Source organism: Rhinatrema bivittatum, chromosome 2 (assembly GCF_901001135.1).
Source record: "Rhinatrema bivittatum chromosome 2, aRhiBiv1.1, whole genome shotgun sequence".
Taxonomy (NCBI): Eukaryota; Metazoa; Chordata; class Amphibia; order Gymnophiona; family Rhinatrematidae; genus Rhinatrema; species Rhinatrema bivittatum.
In genome coordinates, this window is record NC_042616.1 from 448,768,752 (window position 1) to 448,789,517 (window position 20,766).

A 20,766-nucleotide genomic window follows, 5' to 3' on the forward strand; every position below is an offset into this window, starting at 1 on the left:
GTTCCTTCAGTACCCTGGGGTATATACCATCCAGTCCTGGTGATTTACTACTCTTCAGTTTGTCAATCAGGCCTACCACATCTTCTAGGTTCACCGTGATTTGGTTCAGTCCATCTGAATCATTAACCATGAAAACCTTCTCCGGACGGGTATCTCCCCAAAATCCTCTTCAGTAAATACCGAAGCAAAGAAATTGTTTAATCTTTGCATGATGGCCTTTATCTTCTCTACATGCCCCTTTAACCCCTCTATCATCTAACAGTCCAACTGACTCCCTCACAGGCTTTCTGCTTCGGATATATTTAAAAAAGTTTTTACTGTGAGTTTTTGCCTCTACGGCCAACTTCTTTTCAAATTCTCTCTTAGCCTGTCTTATCAATGTCTTACATTTAACTTGCCAACGCTTATGCATTATCCTATTTTCTTCTGTTGGATCCTTCTTCCAATTTTTGAATGAAGATCTTTTGGCTAAAATAGCTTCTTTCACCTAACCTTTTAATCATGCTGGTAATCATTTTGCCTTCCTTCCACCTTTTTTAAGGTATTTTTTATGGTATTCTTATGGTATTTTTTAACAATGACCACGCCTCTTGTACACTTTTTACCTTTGTAGCTGCTCCTTTCAGTTTTTTTCTAACTATTTTATCAAAGTATCCCTTTTGAAAGTTTAGCAAGAGACGTGGTTTTTCTTACTGTCTCCCTTCCAGTCATTAATTCAAATTTGATCATATTATGATCACTATTGCCAAGTAGCCCTATCACCGTTACCTCACTCACCAAATCCTGTGCTCCACTGATAATTAGATCTAAAATTGCTCCTTCTCTTGTCGGTTCCTGAACCAATTGCTCCATTAAACTGTCATTTATTCTATCCAGGAAAGTTTTCTCTCTAGCATGTCCTTATGATACATTTACCCAGTCAATATTGGGGTAATTGAAATCTCCCATTATTACCACATTACCAATTTGGTTAGCTTCCCTAATTTCTCTTAGCATTTCACTGTCCGTCTTACCATCTTGGCCAGGTGGATGGAAGTATATTCTTATCACTATAGTCTTCCCCAACACACAAGGGATTTCTACCATATCCTCCTTCCACCATGTCTCTGAGATGCCAGTTAAGTCTATGTCATCATTCACTGCTATACACTCTAATTCTTCCATCTTACTTCTTAGACTTCTGGCATTAGCATACAAACATTTCAAAGTTTGTTTTTAGTTTGTATTAACAACTTGCTTTTCAGTTGTTAGGGATAATTTAGAAATCATTAGCTTCAGTGAATTGTTACATATAGGCACATTAACTACATTTGCTTTTATTAGAACCTCTCTGGGTAAATATAACATCAGGATTTGCTAGAGACATAAAGTTCCTGGATGTAATAAATGACTGCTTCATGGAGCAATTGGTTCAGGAACCAAGAAGAAAGGGAGCTATTTTAGATTTAATTCTTAGTGGAACGCAGGATTTGGTGAAAGAGGTAACTGTGGTGGGGCCACTTGGCAGTAGTGATCATAACATGATCAAATTTAAACTAATAACTGGAAGGGGGACAATAAGTAAATCTGCAGTTCTAACACAAAACTTTCAAAAGGGAAACTTTGATAAAATGAGGAAAATAGAAAAAAACTTGTTGCGTAGAGGTGTGAAGTGCATTGTGGAAGGTTTTGCTCTGTGTTGGGGGGGGGGGGGTGTCAGTGACTAGGCATGCAGGGGAGTTGAGTGTTGCAACAGGGTCTGCAGGGATATGAAGGTGGAGGTGTGGGGGAGGGGCATATATGGATGATATGTGGTGATAGTGTGAGTGGTCTGAGGGGTTTAGTAAGTGGTGTGAAGAGGTGGGTGGATGGGCGTGGGAAGGTCAACTCTTGTGACAGCGTTTCCAGCAGTATGCGTGGTGTATGTGACTATAGTTAGGGGTGTGGGGAGTGTGTGTGTGTGTGTGTGTGAGGGGATGTTTTTGTGGTGTTGGTGGAGGTGAGTTGCTGTTGAAGTAGGTTTGCAAGAGATGTGCAGAATTATGACAGGGTTTGTGGTTTTGTGGACGGTTGTATTTGGGTAAGTGTATAGTGGTGTGTGAGAGGGTGAGTGTGTAGTGTGTGTGGTGGGGTGAGTGTTGCAAATGGCTTTCTGGTGGTCCGTTTGGTGTGAATGACTGTGAGGAGGTTTTGAATGGGTAGGGGTTTGGGGAGAGGTTTCTCAGGATATGTTGTTGTAGCAAGTGGATGGTGTCAGTGGTGTGAGTGGGTGTGAGTGGTGTGAGTGGGTGTGAGGGCTGAATGGCGTTGGGGCGGAAGCATGTTTGTGGATTGAATGCATTGGGGGTGTGGGGGGGGGATGGAAGTGTGTGGGGATAAGCGCAGAAGAATGGGCACTCTTGCCTCACTGCATGCTCTACTTTGTCATCCTTCCTACTGTCTATTTCTTGACCCTTTCTGCCTCCCTTCTGCACACAGTCTCTGCATTTGTCCTCTCCGCTCTCCCCCTTCCTCCTCCCTATACTCTCTTGACCACCTAAGTTGCTGCTTTTGGCTCAAATTTCACAGGCAGGCCCGGCGCGACCGGGTGTGCATACGGTGCATTTGCACGGGGCGGCACACCTGGGGAGGCCACGGGCCGACAGCAGCAGGAGAGGCCACGTGCCTCAGGCGGAGCCTAACCAGCCGGGGTCGAAGAAGGAAAGAGCTCCTGTGACCAAAGGAGAGGCCTGTCTTCTGTGCATGGGCATGCGGGTGCACACCGCCGCACACAGCTTCCGCTCCCTCCCCTCCCAAGCAGGAAATTTGGTGGGCCGTACGGCCCAACGATAGCAGGAGTCTCTGGGGCCGTGGTGGAGTTAATCCCGCCATGGCCCGAAAACAACAGGATAGGAGGCTCATGGAACTGTTGTGGAGCTCATCCCACCACGGCCCGATGATAACAGGAGACCATGTGTGTGAGCATGTATGTATGTGTGAATGAGTGAGTGCCTGTGTATGTCTGAGAGATTGTGTGTGCATGTATGTATGTCTGTGTGAGATCCTATGTGTGTGTCAGGTTCTTACCTGGGTGCCTAAGAATGTGTCTGTGTGAGAACTTGTGTGTTTGTCTATGTTTTGTGCCTGTGAGAGCCTATCTGTCACAAATAGGCTCCCACAGGCACGCACACACACACACACACACACACATATAATGTATCTCTGAGGGTGAGGGAGGGGCAGCCTGTGTATGTTAGAGAGAGGGAGTGTGTGAAAGAATGAATGTGTTATTGTGCATGTGTGTGAGAGAGAAGATAAAATTTGTGTGGTCTTATCTCCCCAAATCCACAACAATCTCAGGGTGACTGGAAATCAGATCCCAGATATGGAGAGCAGATTTTTAAATCCTTATTAGTTTTAATTATTGGGTGCAATTTGATGATTCTGCTCTTTTGAAATATTGATAATTTTGAAATTTGATGTTTAAACAAATACATTTATTTTTTAGGGGTAATAGAATATTTTTTTAATTTGATTTTTTATTCATCCAATGGTTTGAAATATTCTTTTTATGAATATTACTTTACTATTATGATTGTTTTATATTTCTTGATTTTATTATTTAATGTTTTATGAAGAATGGTAATGTTTCTATTTTTCCATTGTTGCTCTGCCTTAGAGGCTGAGTTGTTGTGGGTTCCAGTTCAGTTCTTCTCAGCACGTTTCTGTTTATACTTTCTGATCTCTTTATTCTGTATTTGATCAGGGTCTCTCTGTGTTCTGCATATGTGACCGAGGTGAGGTATTTTGCTGGCATGTAATTTCTGTGAAGGGATCTACGGCAGCCTGGTTTCCTAATAAAAGCTTTATTGGTGTTCTAGGGCCTGGTGCAATATGTGCAGTGTTGCCTTTTCATAGATAAGATTGTTAGGGTTGTTTTGGTAGGGAGGTTTACTATATTGTAATGGTAATTCTGTTTGTTCATGGCTTTCTGAGGGCCAAGCTCGCATCCAATACACATTCTAAACATCTAATTCCATAGGAGTTCCAAGTGCCTTTTTTGCAGAGTTTTCTGGTTGGCACCACAGCAGGGCATGTAAATATAATATACATGTTGTAACTGATATTTTTGCCTCAAAAGATTGTACTCTTGAATGTTCTTTTTCATGTAAAATTAGTTATAAATCCATAATTTGTGTGTGTCTGTAAAGGATGAGGGAGTGTGTGTGTGTGTGTATGGGGGGGGGGGGGGAGGCATGTGTGCAAGCCTGTAAGGTTTGCCTAGTGTACCTTATACCCTTCCCCTCTGGGGGAGGGGAGGGAGCTTGTCAGTTTATAAAAATACAGATTGTAGGAGGGAGCTGGGCTTTATTTGATAGGCCCGGGACAGGCACTGAATGAATCAGGGGCGGGGCAGCACAGTCATTTTTTGCACAGGGCAGCAAAAAAATCTAGCACCGGCCCTGTTCACAGGGTTTGTTTGCAGGCTGGTTCTCTGCCTGCTGCTGCTACCCACCTTTTATACTGTCACTGATTAGGGAATGTTGTAAAGCCCTGGCAGGAGTTTGAATGTTTTGTTTGCCTGCTTCTCTCTGGCCCTCACTGACTATGGGTGTGTGGAGTTGCAGCAGCATGTATTTTACTTCCCGTCCAGCAATTTCTCTAGTCTCTCCTGTTCTGAGTTTGTTTGTCTTGCTGGGGCATGCCCTCCCGTACTATATGCCAATCTGTGAGTGCAATGAAGCATGCGTAATCATGCTGAAATGATCACCTGATGTCCCTAATATTCTTATAATAAAGAATGTAAATAAATAAATAAACAAATATATAAATATATATATACACACACACACACACACACACACATTCACTACTTCTGCACTGCACTTCATTCATTTGTCCTCAAAGCTCATGACTCAATAAATCATTTAGTCTAGAAGATACCAGCAACCTCCTTGTCATGCTTGCTGCTACAGATTAACACAGAGACCCCTCTGTACATTTTCTTTCATCCCCGGTGTTTGAATAACTCAGCTGAATAGCACAAGGATACAGAGCCGTTCACAACTGGGGCTAATGGCCTATGGGATTAACCCGGGGATGCAGAGGAGGATGCAAAACTCTTTCATCTTTTGGGTGGTTTATTCATTTTTCTGACAGCTGTTTGCTAGCTGATCTAGAATCTTTGCAATACATTTTTTTATGCCATCCATGTTTCTAATAAGATAATTTTTATCTGACTGATAAAAGCAAGGCAGAGGTCTGACGACTGTACTGAGGAGCAATGAGAAGTTTCACTCACTCTTTCCTACAGTAGCCGATTGTCAGACCATGGGAATGCAAAATCATGCTTAGGGCTGGAATTACTATGACTTGTTTTCCCATTCAACATATATGGGGAAAGTGCCTAGTTAAATTGGACCCTGAGCGTAAATACTTTTGTGATATAAGCAAGTTTGCAAACTACAATTAAATTTTGTTAATTTAAATTAAATTCACTTGTTAAAGGATAAATTATTTTATAGATAGGATATGAATCAGTGCTATAAGTAATAGTATCCCATAGATTTTAAAACCACTAATACACTGGAACTGGGCAACTTTATATGCAGCAAATGCTACTCAGAACTTTACCCATGAAAAACGCCCACATTTTTTGTACCTTTGCAGATCTTTAAAAAGGCAGAAAACCAGCATTTGCATGCATGCAAAACTATGATCCATAAATGAAGCACTTTTGTATTTACTGTTAGGCTTTTACCTATCAAAACATTTTTATGTGCTGAAGGAAGTACTAAAGTAATGAGGATCTGCTCCATGGGAAACCTGGGTGCCGTTCTGTTGCTGGGTACTCTGGCCTCCTGATATCTCTAGTGACTTATAGAGATGCCAAGGTTTCACTGGACCTAATAATGTCAGACAAATGGTGATGGCAACATTTCGTGTCTACAAACACCTACCCTTAGTGAAGTGAAAATGAGGATTTGTTGTCAGACTGTGGAGAGATATGTGCACTAAATTCCTCACTTGTATTTCAGTCCTATAACTAAGGTGGGTTGAACTATAGAACCTGAAGACCTATACTCTCCTTACTAGATCAGTTGCTGGGGTTCAGTATGTTGCAACAGAGCAGGTTTGCACAGTCTGGATAATATATTTGATAGGCATGCATAGGTTTATTTAAAACATATTGTCCATTATGATCACCATTATCTTCATCATTTTATTTGTTACATGCTTTTCCAGCAAATAGAGCTCAATTATAATTTATCATGACTGTTCTCAAAAGGCTGAACTGAAGAAATGTAGAAATAGTCATATTGTTTATTGTTGAACTCACAAACTCTGCTTTTTTATGGGAGTAATTTCCTCTTTGTAATTAGTAGATAGATATAGATACAGATTACTGTATATTATTCAAGGAAATGAGTCAAATAGTTTTTTTGTCTTGTTAATGGCACACAATACTGTACATAACACAATAATTTACCTCGTTATAGTACCCCATTCCTGAAGGGATTTTCAGCCCAGGAGGCCAATGAACTAAGGGTGCAGTGAAACAGGCCATAATCATACGTCTATTAACAAGTGATAATGGCCCATGTTAATTGCATACAAATCAGTTTGGAGGTAAAGAGTCCATGTTAAATTTCACACACTAACGCAGCCATTATTGCAGAAAACCTTAACTACAATTCCCTGAGGTATAGTCCAAGTGCTCCTGATGAAAGCTGTGCATTGACATTTTCACTTTTTGATATACATTATTTTGTTCTGCAAATATAGGTAACAAGGTGATTTATATAATTCTGCAGCCCTTTACTTATTTTGCATTGATTTACCTGTTCACAATAGTTTAACCAAATACAATAAATGCATGCAAAATTTTGTAAACAGAGTGGTGTGCATTATTTGCTGATTTATTGTGTGTTAACGCCTTTGGGGTAGATGTTAAAAGAAGCGTGCGCGCGCACATAGACGTGCCAATTTTACAACAAGCACCCTTTTGAAACTGCGCGTGGTGCGCGCGGGGCCTGGCCACACACATAAGTCCTGATTTTTATGCACGTGGCCATTTGAAAATTCGCCCTTTTGAGAATATTGACACATCTTAGTACCTTAGCCTATAAGAGCCTGATTTACTAATCCTTTTCTCCCATTCTCTGTCTAAGGGGAAAAATGCTTAGTAAATGATGCCCAAAGTTTGAACAGTTAATTGATATGCCTTTAGTCATACAGTGAGTAATGGATAGAGGAATAAGCTTTAGGGCATTAGCTTATAGTTCTTTGCTCTAATCATTAACCTGCTGCATTGTGGGGAAACCAAAAACTGATATACCAGAGGTAAGTAGGCAAAAATCCAAAGCCCAATGATTAAACAAATTTATTAAATGTATTATCGTTATACACCATGCTGACTTCATGTGAAACATATACACATCCTAAAATCTAATAACGTAACATCAATGATATCTCAATCATACCGCATACATCCATTCATTCCATAAAATCCTAAGACATACACAATGTAAACATTATGACATGAATTAATACATGCTGAGAAATGCCCCTATTAACATCAATCTACCCACTCCATATACATTTAACATATATTTTCCAAAAATTCCCCTGTTAACATTAGTCTACCCCCCATTTAACATATGTTTTCCAAAAATACCCCTGTTAACATTAGACTACCCACTCCATACACGTTTAACATCTATTGAAATTCTCTGCTCCGACGAGTTCACTCGTTTCGCCTGTGAATACAGGCTTCCTCAGGGAACCTCTATATATTGTCAATCAGGGTCACTTTCCTTATAAAACTTCTGCTTTTAATATTTCCTGATCTCTCAGTTCTTCTCCCAATCATGGATTCACCACCATGCTTTGTAAATCTCCTTCCATATATATGTTTCTCATTCAGCCATGCTATAGTATATTAATAGAAATAACACACCCATAAATAAAGATTAATTATACATGATGAATTCTACATCTCACCCAACAACCAAATATAATATAGTATCCAGGTTTACTCTTACCATTATTGTATACTGGCTTATCTCAACAATATTCCTTATATAGACCGCCGGTAACCATTTGGCCATGTACAAACAAGTCTTCACAATGAAGTACACATCTCCGTATTAACGCTCTGCACTCAACTACAGTAGTGATCGTGACCACCTAGAACATGTTCAAACAAATTAAACAAGTTAACCTAAATATACTTAAACGGGTCCACAATCTAAACCCATGTTACCAACCACTATTATATAACAGATATATACAACTCATTTACCAGTATATGTTTTATATCAGCATCTCAAAACTTCCACTCTCGTTCCAAATGTTACCGTGTGTGGTCCGCCGCTTCTCCCGTTACCTTGCTATCAAAACGCCACCATCGAACTGAAACGCTAACCGGTGTTTAAATATCCCACTTCCTGTAGCGTGACGCTCAACGGCGTCACGTGTTGACGTATTCAACATGATTATTCAGGGGATCTAACAAACCATACCTAATCTGTTGCATGAAATGATTGCAATCATTTCATGCAACAGATTGCAATCATTTCATGCAACAGATTAGGTATGGTTTGTTAGATCCCCTGAATAATCATGTTGAATACGTCAACACGTGACGCCGTTGAGCGTCACGCTACAGGAAGTGGGATATTTAAACACCGGTTAGCGTTTCAGTTCGATGGTGGCGTTTTGATAGCAAGGTAACGGGAGAAGCGGCGGACCACACACGGTAACATTTGGAACGAGAGTGGAAGTTTTGAGATGCTGATATAAAACATATACTGGTAAATGAGTTGTATATATCTGTTATATAATAGTGGTTGGTAACATGGGTTTAGATTGTGGACCCGTTTAAGTATATTTAGGTTAACTTGTTTAATTTGTTTGAACATGTTCTAGGTGGTCACGATCACTACTGTAGTTGAGTGCAGAGCGTTAATACGGAGATGTGTACTTCATTGTGAAGACTTGTTTGTACATGGCCAAATGGTTACCGGCGGTCTATATAAGGAATATTGTTGAGATAAGCCAGTATACAATAATGGTAAGAGTAAACCTGGATACTATATTATATTTGGTTGTTGGGTGAGATGTAGAATTCATCATGTATAATTAATCTTTATTTATGGGTGTGTTATTTCTATTAATATACTATAGCATGGCTGAATGAGAAACATATATATGGAAGGAGATTTACAAAGCATGGTGGTGAATCCATGATTGGGAGAAGAACTGAGAGATCAGGAAATATTAAAAGCAGAAGTTTTATAAGGAAAGTGACCCTGATTGACAATATATAGAGGTTCCCTGAGGAAGCCTGTATTCACAGGCGAAACGAGTGAACTCGTCGGAGCAGAGAATTTCAATAGATGTTAAACGTGTATGGAGTGGGTAGTCTAATGTTAACAGGGGTATTTTTGGAAAACATATGTTAAATGGGGGGTAGACTAATGTTAACAGGGGAATTTTTGGAAAATATATGTTAAATGTATATGGAGTGGGTAGATTGATGTTAATAGGGGCATTTCTCAGCATGTATTAATTCATGTCATAATGTTTACATTGTGTATGTCTTAGGATTTTATGGAATGAATGGATGTATGCGGTATGATTGAGATATCATTGATGTTACGTTATTAGATTTTAGGATGTGTATATGTTTCACATGAAGTCAGCATGGTGTATAACGATAATACATTTAATAAATTTGTTTAATCATTGGGCTTTGGATTTTTGCCTACTTACCTCTGGTATATCAGTTTTTGGTTACACATTAGACAGAGGGATTGCACGAAATTATTGTACGCATTGTGGGGAAAGGCAGTCTATCAATTATAATAGGGATGTGCATTTATCTAAAATGAATGGGTAATCTGAATGGAAATGGACCATTTTTGTTTCAGTTTTGTTTTACCTGAAATGAATACATGGTAGCTCCAAAAACTCTCATAACTTTTGGGTTTGTATTGGAAAAACATGTGCCCTGTTTTCAAATAATGCATGCTATTTTGCAAATGAAATTGGCATAATAAAAACCCTCCCTGAAATGAAATTCAGACAAAAAATGGCCCAAAAGTATATTGAGAGAAATGAAACAAAATGATGTTGTGAGCACAATCCAACTATATAAGGGACTTTATATCTTTGGGGACATAATGAGGTTTGACTTGAAATTATTGTAGACATTGTATTGAAAATCCCTATGCTGTCTTAGAATTGAGTTTCTGTAGTTGTTTGTTGCATTAATACCTTGCTCTTCTTTTCCCCTATAGGGAGTATTAGAGCTGAAGATGAGGCCTGTGGTGTTATGCGACTTCTTAAAAATCTGCCTCATGGCGCTCCTAGTAGTGGGTGGCCATGCCCAAAAACATCCCACCATGGGTATTGCTGTAGTATTGGTGGGTACATCAGATGAGGTGGCTATCAAAGATGCCCATGAGAAAGATGACTTCCACCACCTGTCAGTGCTACCTCGTGTTGAATTGGTCACCATGAATGAGACTGACCCCAAGAGCATCATCACCCGCATCTGTGACCTCATGTCCGACAAAAAGATTCAAGGTGTTGTCTTTGGAGATGACACAGACCAGGAAGCTATCGCCCAAATTCTAGACTTCATTTCCGCCCAGACCCTCACGCCTATCTTGGGCATTCATGGCGGGTCCTCAATGATTATGGCAGACAAGGTAAGAGAAGAGTTTTCTTACGTTCAGTTATAGCTTGGGGGAGATGCTATATGTATGAAGGAAGAATGCTGAATGTCATACCAGACTGTCCATTGACTTCATCCTCTCATGCAGCAGGGGACTCTGGGTCATTGTTAACTCTGTTGTATGGAGTTTGTTGTTGGTTTTGGCAGCCTAACCTTATCTTGTGTTGTCTCCATTTCTTTCTGGTGTTCTGCCTTCCATCACCTCTCGTTTTCCTGCCCAGATTTCTCCTCCTCCTTATTTCCCTTCTCCTCCATTCCTTCCAGACTTTGTCTTTCTTATTCCTTTCCCTCTTCCTTTCTCCATTTACATCTTTCCTCCTTTTGCTGCCACGTCCTCCTCCTGCTGACCAAATCAAGCAGCAGCGATGGGTGGCTCTGGTGAACCCTTGATCGCTTCATGGTGTTGCAGGGATTGTGCTCTCATTCATTTATTTCTACAGTGCTCTTCCACATGCCATCAGTGTTTTTGTTCATCTTTCGGTATTCATGAATGTTTTGTTTTCTGTTTTCATTCTGTACAGATCTGTGTCAAGTTTTTTTTGTTCTACCATGTCTCTTTGGTTCTTCGTTAAAAGGCAGATTGCCTTGTTAGTATTTTCTTATCATTGCGATGAGAGGGAAAACTGGTGCACATCAGCGTTCCTTAGGCTGAGAAAAGCTTTGCCTCATTCTCACTTGCTGCTCTTGGGATAAAACGTAGAAGGAAGTCATCTTCTCTAGCCCCTTCTTGTCCATTTATGCGCTGATGTAAAAATCTCAGTTGTGCTTATATTTGTTGCATCTCCTGTGCTGCTCTGTGACAGCAGACCGATTTGCATAGGATTGTGGGTGTTGGAAATCACCAAATGCACTTCTAGGTTCAACGTCTTGGTCCTGCCCGAGGACAGCCGGCTGAAGTTGCTGCAGTGAAAATCCTTTTAGGCGTCACACGCTTGCTGCATTTTGAGAATACTTATATAACGAGTCAACATATTGCCATTGTTCCACAAATCAACAAAGGTCCAGATCTGTATTAACCAATAGGATTTCAGTATGCAAACTCTATGATGCTGACTCCTGAGAAACCAATGATGTGAGATCCTCATATGTGCCATACATCAAGGTATTTTTCTATATACACAGAATGAGAGAAAAGCTTTAGTGAATCAGGCAGATAATGTGGTTAAGACTGGCGACCTGCCTGTTCAGTAAGAACAAGTTGGGAGTTAGGGCATGTTATTGTAAAAAATAACAGAAGCACTAGGGAATTGGATGGTCATGACAGAAAGCTTGAATTCAATCAGAAAAAATAAAGTCTTTTTCTTTTGTGAAATTATTATTATTTTTTTTTTTTTAGCAAAAACTCTTAGAGCGGTTTCATTACAGTAGCCAATTGGATCTTAGCTGCTGGCTAAAATGTTGGCAACTGGTTGCACAAATGGCAAAGGGTCAGATTTAAGGTTCAGAAAAAGTAAAAAAAAAGAAAAATATAATTAAAAAGCATAAAATTCCATTGGCTTGTACAGTTTTCAAATTAGGCATCTTTTGCTCAAGGTTTTACTTTTCTGCAACTTCAGGAAGAGAAAGAATTCCATAGGAAAAAATCATGCAAGCAAAAACTTGTACATGAAAACATCAGCACTTTAGACCAGCTCTAGTAGTACTTTCAAGTAACAGAGCCACAGTGCTTTTTGCAGATCTGAACTCTGTGTAAAACTGTCACCATGGTCATTTGACAAATCACACTGCCCGATTTAACTTTTCCATTCAACCACTGAGTGCCTGATGTAATAAAATGTGAGTAAAAAAGACAAACTATATATTAACTCACATTTTCATTAGTCATGCAGTAAAAACCGAGTTAACTCCTGACACAGTAAGCTAATGGTATGTAAATGCATCAGGAGTTAAATAAACATGCTAACCCCTAAAGGTGCCCACAGAAATATGTACAGTGTGCATAAAAGATGATTTATGTGCAGACAATGTGTAAGGTGCACAAATCATGGGGTTTTTATTTGCTCATAAAACATGATTTATGCCGTTCTCGTAACATGATTTATACTAATAAAGCTACTGAAAAGGCATACTAGCCAGACATAATGCTTAAAAAGTGCTTCTCTTTCAGGCAGTCGCTTTACACAATTGTCACCATTGTGCACAAAGTTGTTGCATGCACAGCTGTTTAACCTTATGTAAGCTCTTCTAGGCAGGCACTTATGGTAGCACAATTATCACCATGCGGCAGCACTCACTCTATGTTCAGCTGTCTAATGCTGTTGCCTCCTGCTTCACCGGTTTACTGTGTGAGGCCCATCATCGCCCTGTCACGTTGCTATCAAGCAGTTCCTGCCTGGCTAACGGTTCTGCTGCCCAGTTCTCCCAGGGTTTGCGCAAATCCAGAGGAACATGAGATGACAGCGACAGACAGTTGTACCTACAGCAGTTGCAGCAGAATGGCGACAGTTATGCGACTATAAGTGCCTGCCCCAAACAGCTTATGTGATGATGAACCAGGGATAGGCAACTTTGGTTCTGGAGAGCCATAAACAGGTCTGGTTTTCAGAATGAATTTCTAGGAGGTATATTTGCATGCATCGCCTCCATTATATGCAAATATATCTCATGCATATTCATTGCAAAGGTCCTGAAAGCCAGCCCTGTTTGTGGCATGCCAGGACTGGAGTTGCCTAACGCTGTGATAGACAGTTGTATGTGTAACAATTTTGCTGCAAAAAGTGCCTTCTTCAAGAGCTTACGTATCGATAGACAAGAGCACGTTCATCAATTTTGAGGCTCTGACCTGGGGATCTCAGGGTAGAGTTCCACTGGCTCAGGCATCCTGGGGCAGAGGGAGATACTTGGGCTCCCGGCCTCCAGTAACCCATTGTTTAGTTTGATTTTTAGCCTTGGAAATGTAACTCCAGCTTCAAAGATGGAATAATGTAAGCTCACATTTCTGGGGCCAGTATTAGTCTAGGGTATTATGCCAGTGTGCCCTGGACTTAGGGTTCCCTGGTTTTGTGGTCCACCCTGTACCCAGGAATCCAGAGTCCGAGATCACTGCACGCAGAAACTCCAGGTCTAGGACCATGCCGGCCCAGCACTATAGAGTAACACCAGCCCCAGAAATGTGAGTTTACCACACTCCCCTTCTGACTCAGGAGATACATTTTCAGCATTAAGAAATCATGAGTTAAGCCTTCCTTGCATCCTGGAGCACTAGTAAATGCCCTCATTTATATGGGAATTCAGCACATTTACATTAACATGAATTGTTTTTACTCCCATTTTCATGTGCACATTTTGTGTGCTAAAATCCTTATTCCACAGGGAGTAAAGTGATGCGCACAAAAAAGCAGAGTAATCACAGACAGGCCGATACAGTAAAAGTCGCAGGATTTAAGTGCGCGTGATTTAGTATTCAAATGAGGGCCTGTGGTAAAAAGAGGCGCTAGGGACACTAGCTCGTCCCTAGCGCCTCTTTTTTGACAGGAGCGGCGGCTGTCAGCGAGTTTGACAGCCGATGCTCAATTTTGCCGTGTCGGTTCTCAAACCCGCTGTCAACCACAGGTTCGGAAACCGGACGCCGGCAAAATTGAGCGTCCGGTTTTCAAGCCAGGGGCTGATTTAAAACATTTTTTTTTAAATTTTTAATTATTTTTTACTTTTGGGACCTCTGACTTAATATCGCCATGATATTAAGTCAGAGGGTGTACAGAAAAGCAGGGCAGGCGTTAATTTCTGAAAGTAAAATATGCGGCTTGGCTGCACATTTTACTTTCTGTATCGAGCGGGAATAACTAATAGCGCTCGCAACATGCATTTGCATGTTGCGAGCGCTATTAGTTTCATGGGGGTTGGCCGCGCGTTTTTGACGCGCTATTACCCTTTACTGTCAGGCCGATATAGTGCAGTGCGCTCCAGTGGAGCGCACTGTTAACCCGCGTTTGGACGCACGTTTTTGACGTGCTAGCTTTACCCCTTATTCAGTAAGGGGTAATAGCGCATCGAAAATGCGCGTCCAACCCCCCCGAAACTAATAGCGCCCACAACATGCAAATGCATGTTGTGGGCACTATTAGTTATTCCTGTGCGATTCAGTAAGTGAAATGTGCAGCCAAGCCACACGTTTTACTTTCAGAAATTAGCGCCTACCCAAAGGTAGGCGCTAATTTCTGCCAGCACCGGGAAAGTGCACAGAAAAGCAGTAAAAACTGCTTTTCTGAACACCCTCCGACTTAATAACATGGCGATATTAAGTCGGAGGTCCCAAAAGTTAAAAATAATTAAAAAGAAAAAAAAAGAAAAATTTAAAATCAGCCCGTGGCTTGAAAACCAGATGCTCAATTTTGACGGCGTCGGTTCTCAAACCCGCTGACGGCTCTCCCGCGACTTTTACTGTATCGGCCTGTGTGTGAGGGGCGCGCTGCGGGGCCTGCCGGAGCGCGCACACGGTAGCTCGGCCCCGCCCCCCCGCATTATGCTGTCAGCCTGTCTTCCTCCAATCCATTTGGCGCTGGGGCTAGGCTGGAATGGGTGTGGGCTGCGACTTAAAAGTGGTGAGGAATTCAGGTAAGTGCGATTGAAGGTTTCCCGGTGCTGCAGCTCAGCAGATTGAGCGGGGCAAGTCAAAGGAGCTGGAGGACACAGCTGGGCCGAAAGATATTCAAGGTGGCCGGTTTTTGCCTTATTTCACAGCAGGGAGGCTGACTGTGGCTTCTTCCCAGTAAGATACTGTGGTGACTAGGGCACAGCGCAAAGGATGGCCTGACCTGAGGAATCCTGCGTATAATGCAGCCACCTCACACACACACACGCACACAGTGCCAAATAGGTTTTTCAGGTTTCATTTATTAGACATTTATTAGGTGGCCATGAATTCAGCGGGCTGCAGGCAGGTTTATTGAAGGCACGCAGCTGAGTGTTGTAAATTATCCGTAATGTTCTGTGCCTTCCAATCCATACAGCAGGGAGGAGGGGGGTGTTTTCTTTTTTTGTCAATGTGAATGTTATTTTTGGCTTCCCTCATATACTGCATCACGTACTTCCCAGTGTCCTCTTTTAGACTTTTAAAGCGCTAGCTTTCCTCTCCCTGTTTGCTTCTTACTATGCTGCAGGGGCTCAGAATCACCCCCAACCCCTACTTATACCCTTTTTACCCCCCCCCCCCCCCCCCACGAATCCATGTAAAAATGTCTCATCTCCCTACCAGTACCGACCAACTTGTACATACTCCCGCTATCACGTGCTAATACTATACCCTTACCTTATTATATTCTTCCACATAGCCTTTAAGTGAATTATTTCATATTTCTATCTTCCCTCCAGTACCATATTTTCTCATGTATGTAGTTTTTTGTTTTCATTAATTATATTATATTTCTGTTACCAGGTTACCAACTGTTCCATGCAAATGTTAGGCTACTATTTATAAGCGCACTGTGCCTTGTGAACGGCTATCGGTATATAAAAGCCTTTAAATCAATAAATAAATAACATATATTCCTCTCTCTCCATGATTTTATTCCTAATAACCAAGATCCCTGGGTTTTATTTATTTATTTATTTATTTATTTATTTATTTTTTAGTAGCCCAGGAGTAGATTCTGAAGCAAAACTGGGTGAAAAAAATGTAGATAAATTAGGTAGTGCATTTGCACACAGTTTGCCATTAGCAGTCAACATTTAACTTAAAAATAGATAAATAAATAGATAAATAAATAAACATTGTCCCAGCCATTTCCTCCCGCTCCCTTGGGTTTCCCCCTCAGTCTGAACGCGCCTCTGTTGGGACCTTGGTGCGACCAAGTTTCTTCGACAAGTACTGGAGGGTGGGGATGGGGTTTGCCTTTATTTTTTCTATCCCTTTCTATCCTCTTTGCTCAGTCAGTGCAGCAACAGCCCTAAGGCTGAGGCCGCAAACCCCAGCTTCTTCTGGAAGCCATTTAAGATGCATCTAAAGTTTGGCCACTGAGGGATGGCCGAGACTCCGCCCCAGTGTCTGTGAATGTCACATACTTTGTTTTTCTAATGTTGGTGTCTAAATAGTTAATTTATGTTGTACTACTTTGCATTCTTTCCAGTTTAAATTATTTCCCTCTTTTCTTTCTCCATAATTTTTTTCCTTTCCCCCTTTTGTATGCTGACTTCTCTCTCACTACAGCCTACCTTCCCTCTTCCAAAGGTTCCTCTCACCTCCTGGGCCTACCGTCTTTCCCCCCGCACCCACTCTCTTCCCTTCTCTAATTCTCTTCAGTATCACCTTCTCTCCTCCCTTGCAGTCTTTCCTCTTTTTTCTCTCCTGTCTTTCTTCTGCTTTCTCCATGCCTCGCCTTCACTCCCTTCATTTCTCATGCTCTTCCTATTCCCCCAGTCTCTGTTCTTCCCCTCCATCTCTCATCCTATAATTCCCCTTCCACTGTCCCGTCCCTTCCCCTTCCATCTTCCCAGCTCCTCAGTCTCTCGCTTGAACCGTCCCGCTCCTCTGAATAAGTGATAAAATCCCCTGCTCCCTGCCGCTACCGGGGATCCGGGCAGGAGCTGGCGGCACAAGCAGTAGTAGAGTGAGAATTAGAGAATCAGGTCAGCAGCAGCAACAGCTGAGGCAAGCACAGGAAAGGAAGCGGGACTGGTGACAGCAGCCGTGGAAGCGGATGTGTAGGCTATGGAGCACTTTTACTGCACATCTGTGCCTGTTTGCTGTGTCCCAGAATTTCAGCAGTCTAAGAGGCCTGATAGCAATGCACACAGGGATATCCAGGTCTGTCTCGTGAAGGCTTTGGTGACGTCGCTGCCTGTCTTAGCAGCTTTTATTAAGGAGCTAGAGAGCTTCTGTCCTTTGTCGCCGTCCCTTCAGAATTTTCTTTAGGAAAAGCTTTTTGTTTGCTTCCACGTCTCCACAGGGACCAGAGCCCGGGCCAGGGGTCTATTCTGGATGGCTTCTTTGGAAGTGAAACTTTGTTCTCCTCCTTGGCTATCTTTGGTACAATTTAGCTGGCTGTTAGGTCAAGACCGCTTCCTCCAAAATTAGCTGCTGCACATTTTTTCTTTAAAGACAGGCAGAGGAGTCCTTACAGGCAGCTACAGAAATCCTTATCATAGATACTTTCAGCTACTAATCCTGCATGTAGAGTTTACAAAATGCTACCAACTCATCAGGATATGGCAGCTGCAGACAAACAAATGAATGCAGGTCCTTCTCAGAACATCACAAGTCCAGTACCGTCCTGACCCTGTACTCTAAGGAAAAGATAAGGTTAAGACCCTTATGGTGCAATTCCCAATTGGTGAAATTGCGTCAACCAATTCTCTTAAGCATCACATCCCCTTAAAATACAGCAAAGGATCCAAAATGTGTAGCAGACTATGACACAGACATACAGTAATAAAATATACAATGAAAAGGCTCTGTAATCACAAAGCTTAAAGCTGGAGGGTTGCATCAGTGAAAGCAGAAAGCTTGCAGAGTTTGGTGAACTTGTTCTATTGGCCTGCAGCAGTTTGGGTAGCAGTGATGCTTCATTAATAACACGACAAAACTGTTGCTTGGCCTTGGAGCCAAGACAAGGTTGAATATACTGTAGGTTTATGAAATTGACCTGTGCAGGTAAATCACAGCCATGTATTCCCTCCTGAATCGTTTACAATACTACAGATAATGCTAAATTGCAAACACTGGCCTAATTGAGGCCTAATTTCTGAAGCACCGCGCTGCTGGATCCAGACAGTTTGGCACTGGAGAGACATGTCATGCGCTGTGAGCACAGGGATGGCATTTGCCAGTACGAAATGTGTGAAATGTCAAGAGTCCAAAGAAAGAGAAAACACTATATTTTAACAGAGCTTCCATGTACGGGTAGCTTTCTGCCTTTTTGACCCTTCCCAATGCCGAACTCATCACTGGACATGTCCATGTGTTGCAGCAACCTCCTGTGGGTGGGAGAGAGGAAAAGTTGGATTCAACTTCTAAAGTGACTCCACTGAGTCGCTGCATTAGAAAAAGAAAGGAAAAGCAAACAAGTATAAGAAGTGCATATAAGGAAAAATAACCCTTGCTGTAGTTACACGATGTTAGGTTCCATATTAGGAGGTACCACCCAGTAAAAAGATCTAGGCATCATAGTGGATAATAATTTAAAATCGTTGGCTCAGTGTGCTGCAGCAGTCAAAAAAGCAAACAGAATGTTAGGAATTATTAGGAAAGGAATGGTTAATAAAATGGAAAATGTCATAATGCCTCTGTATCGCTTCATGGTGAGACCGCACCTTGAATACTGTGTACAATTCTGGTCGCCGCATCTCAAAAAAGATATAGTTGCGATGGAGAAGTTACAGAGACGGGCAACCAAAATGATAAAGGGGATGGAACAGCTCCCCTATGAGGAAAGGCTGAAGAGGTTAAGGCTGTTCAGCTTAGAGAAGAGACGGCTGAGGGGGGATATGATAGAGGTCTTTAAGATCATGAGAGGTCTTGAACGAGTAGATGTGAATCGGTTATTTACACTTTTGAATAATAGAAGGACTAGGGGGCAATCCACGAAGTTAGCAAGTAGCACATTTAAGACTAATCGGAGAAAATTCTTTTTCACTCAACGCACAATAAAGCTTTGGAATTTATTGCCAGAGGATGTGGTTAGTGCAGTTAGTGTAGCTGGGTTCAAAAAAGGTTTGGATAAGTTCTTGGAGGAGAAATCCATTAACTGCTATTAATCAAGTTTACTTAGGGAATAGCCACTGCTATTAATTGCATCAGTAGCATGGGATCTTCTTAGTGTCTGGGTACTTGCCAGGTTCTTGTGCCCTGGTTTGGCCTCTGTTGGAAATAGGATGCTGGGCTTGATGGACCCTTGGTCTGACCCAGCATGGCAATTTCTTATGTTCTTATGTTCTTATGAATGAAACAAAAATTGCAAGGAGGATGGGAAAGAAAACCAGGAGGAAGGCACAGGAAAGATGAGCTTCAGAATAGGGAAATGGAGGAACAGTAAACACTGAAAGACTAATACATTCAAAGGGTATAAAAAGTTGATTTTATTGAACATTACTGTGTTACCTGACTTGATTATCCAGCAGGGAGAATGAAGAGTAGGAGAAAGGAATGTGCTGGATCAAACATGATTTGGGGATGGAGGCAGTGGGGAAAGCTGTATGGGGAAGGGGGTAGAGATTAGTGCCCAGGATCTAGTGCAAAATCTTCTCAGTTGTTACTTAAATCATTTTTTTTTATACAGAAACATAACATATGTGATTCTTTTGCTTTAATTTAACTTAATGAGCTCAAAGTGTAAATAACATGATGTTACAGTATGCTCTCATTCAAATCAATCAAGAAAACGATATCGTCATATGTACATTTTTTAAAATGTATTATGTATTTAAAAAAGATTAGGAGAATCGGATGATAGCAAGCCCTTTATTAAAATGGGGCTTGCTATCATCCGATTCTCCTTGTCGTCACTGTTACACAGTTCACTGGATTGGCTACCGCTTTGCTTTTTGGGTCCATCCCTTTAAAAAAGATTATGCAGACATATAGTGTTTTGCGTAAGATGGCCTTTTAAAGAAAATGTTTTCTCTGATTCAATTGTGGTGAATAGTTATTCCAGATGCTCAGGCAAATATGTTGTATGCTATCCTGAGTTTGAAGAGTAGATCATCGGGAGACTGGCAAAGAAGCCTATAACAAGCGTATAATGAGGAATTTAGGACAGATAATGCACTCCATGCCTCGGAGAGGAATCTATCTGCTTCATTAAAGTATGCATGAGACTCATTATTCCCTTTTTTAGACATGCAAAATTACTCCTCTAATGTTAGCAACATCTGGAATTAGGGAGAGGAATGGCGCATACCCATAAAGGTACAGCATGCGGCCTCCAGCTGGCAAAGCAGCTTTCCCTTACAGGGATCATTTCATATCCAGCTTCTGCACTGCTTTCATGGCCTTGCAGCTCACAACTGCAGTGAACACATCAGCACAGAGCATCAAGAGGAGGGTGGAGGCCTCCAGGAGGTGAAAATAACAAAACAGCTTATGGTAAATATAAGCAGAACACAATCCATGTGCACTAAGCTGCTCATAT

At 41.5% G+C, this 20,766-nt stretch overlaps 1 protein-coding gene across 1 annotated transcript in view; it reads left to right on the top strand.

Annotated features, from left to right (window-relative positions):
- The window catches only part of LOC115084923 (glutamate receptor ionotropic, NMDA 2B-like), a 447,028-nt gene that overhangs the window by 64,073 nt on the left and 362,189 nt on the right, over positions 1-20,766 (top strand). Inside the window, exon 2 of the mRNA XM_029590346.1 lies at positions 10,263-10,676. Coding sequence (XP_029446206.1) covers positions 10,281-10,676 — 396 coding nt within the window. The 5' untranslated portion in view covers positions 10,263-10,280. The remainder of the gene's footprint in view (positions 1-10,262; positions 10,677-20,766) is intronic.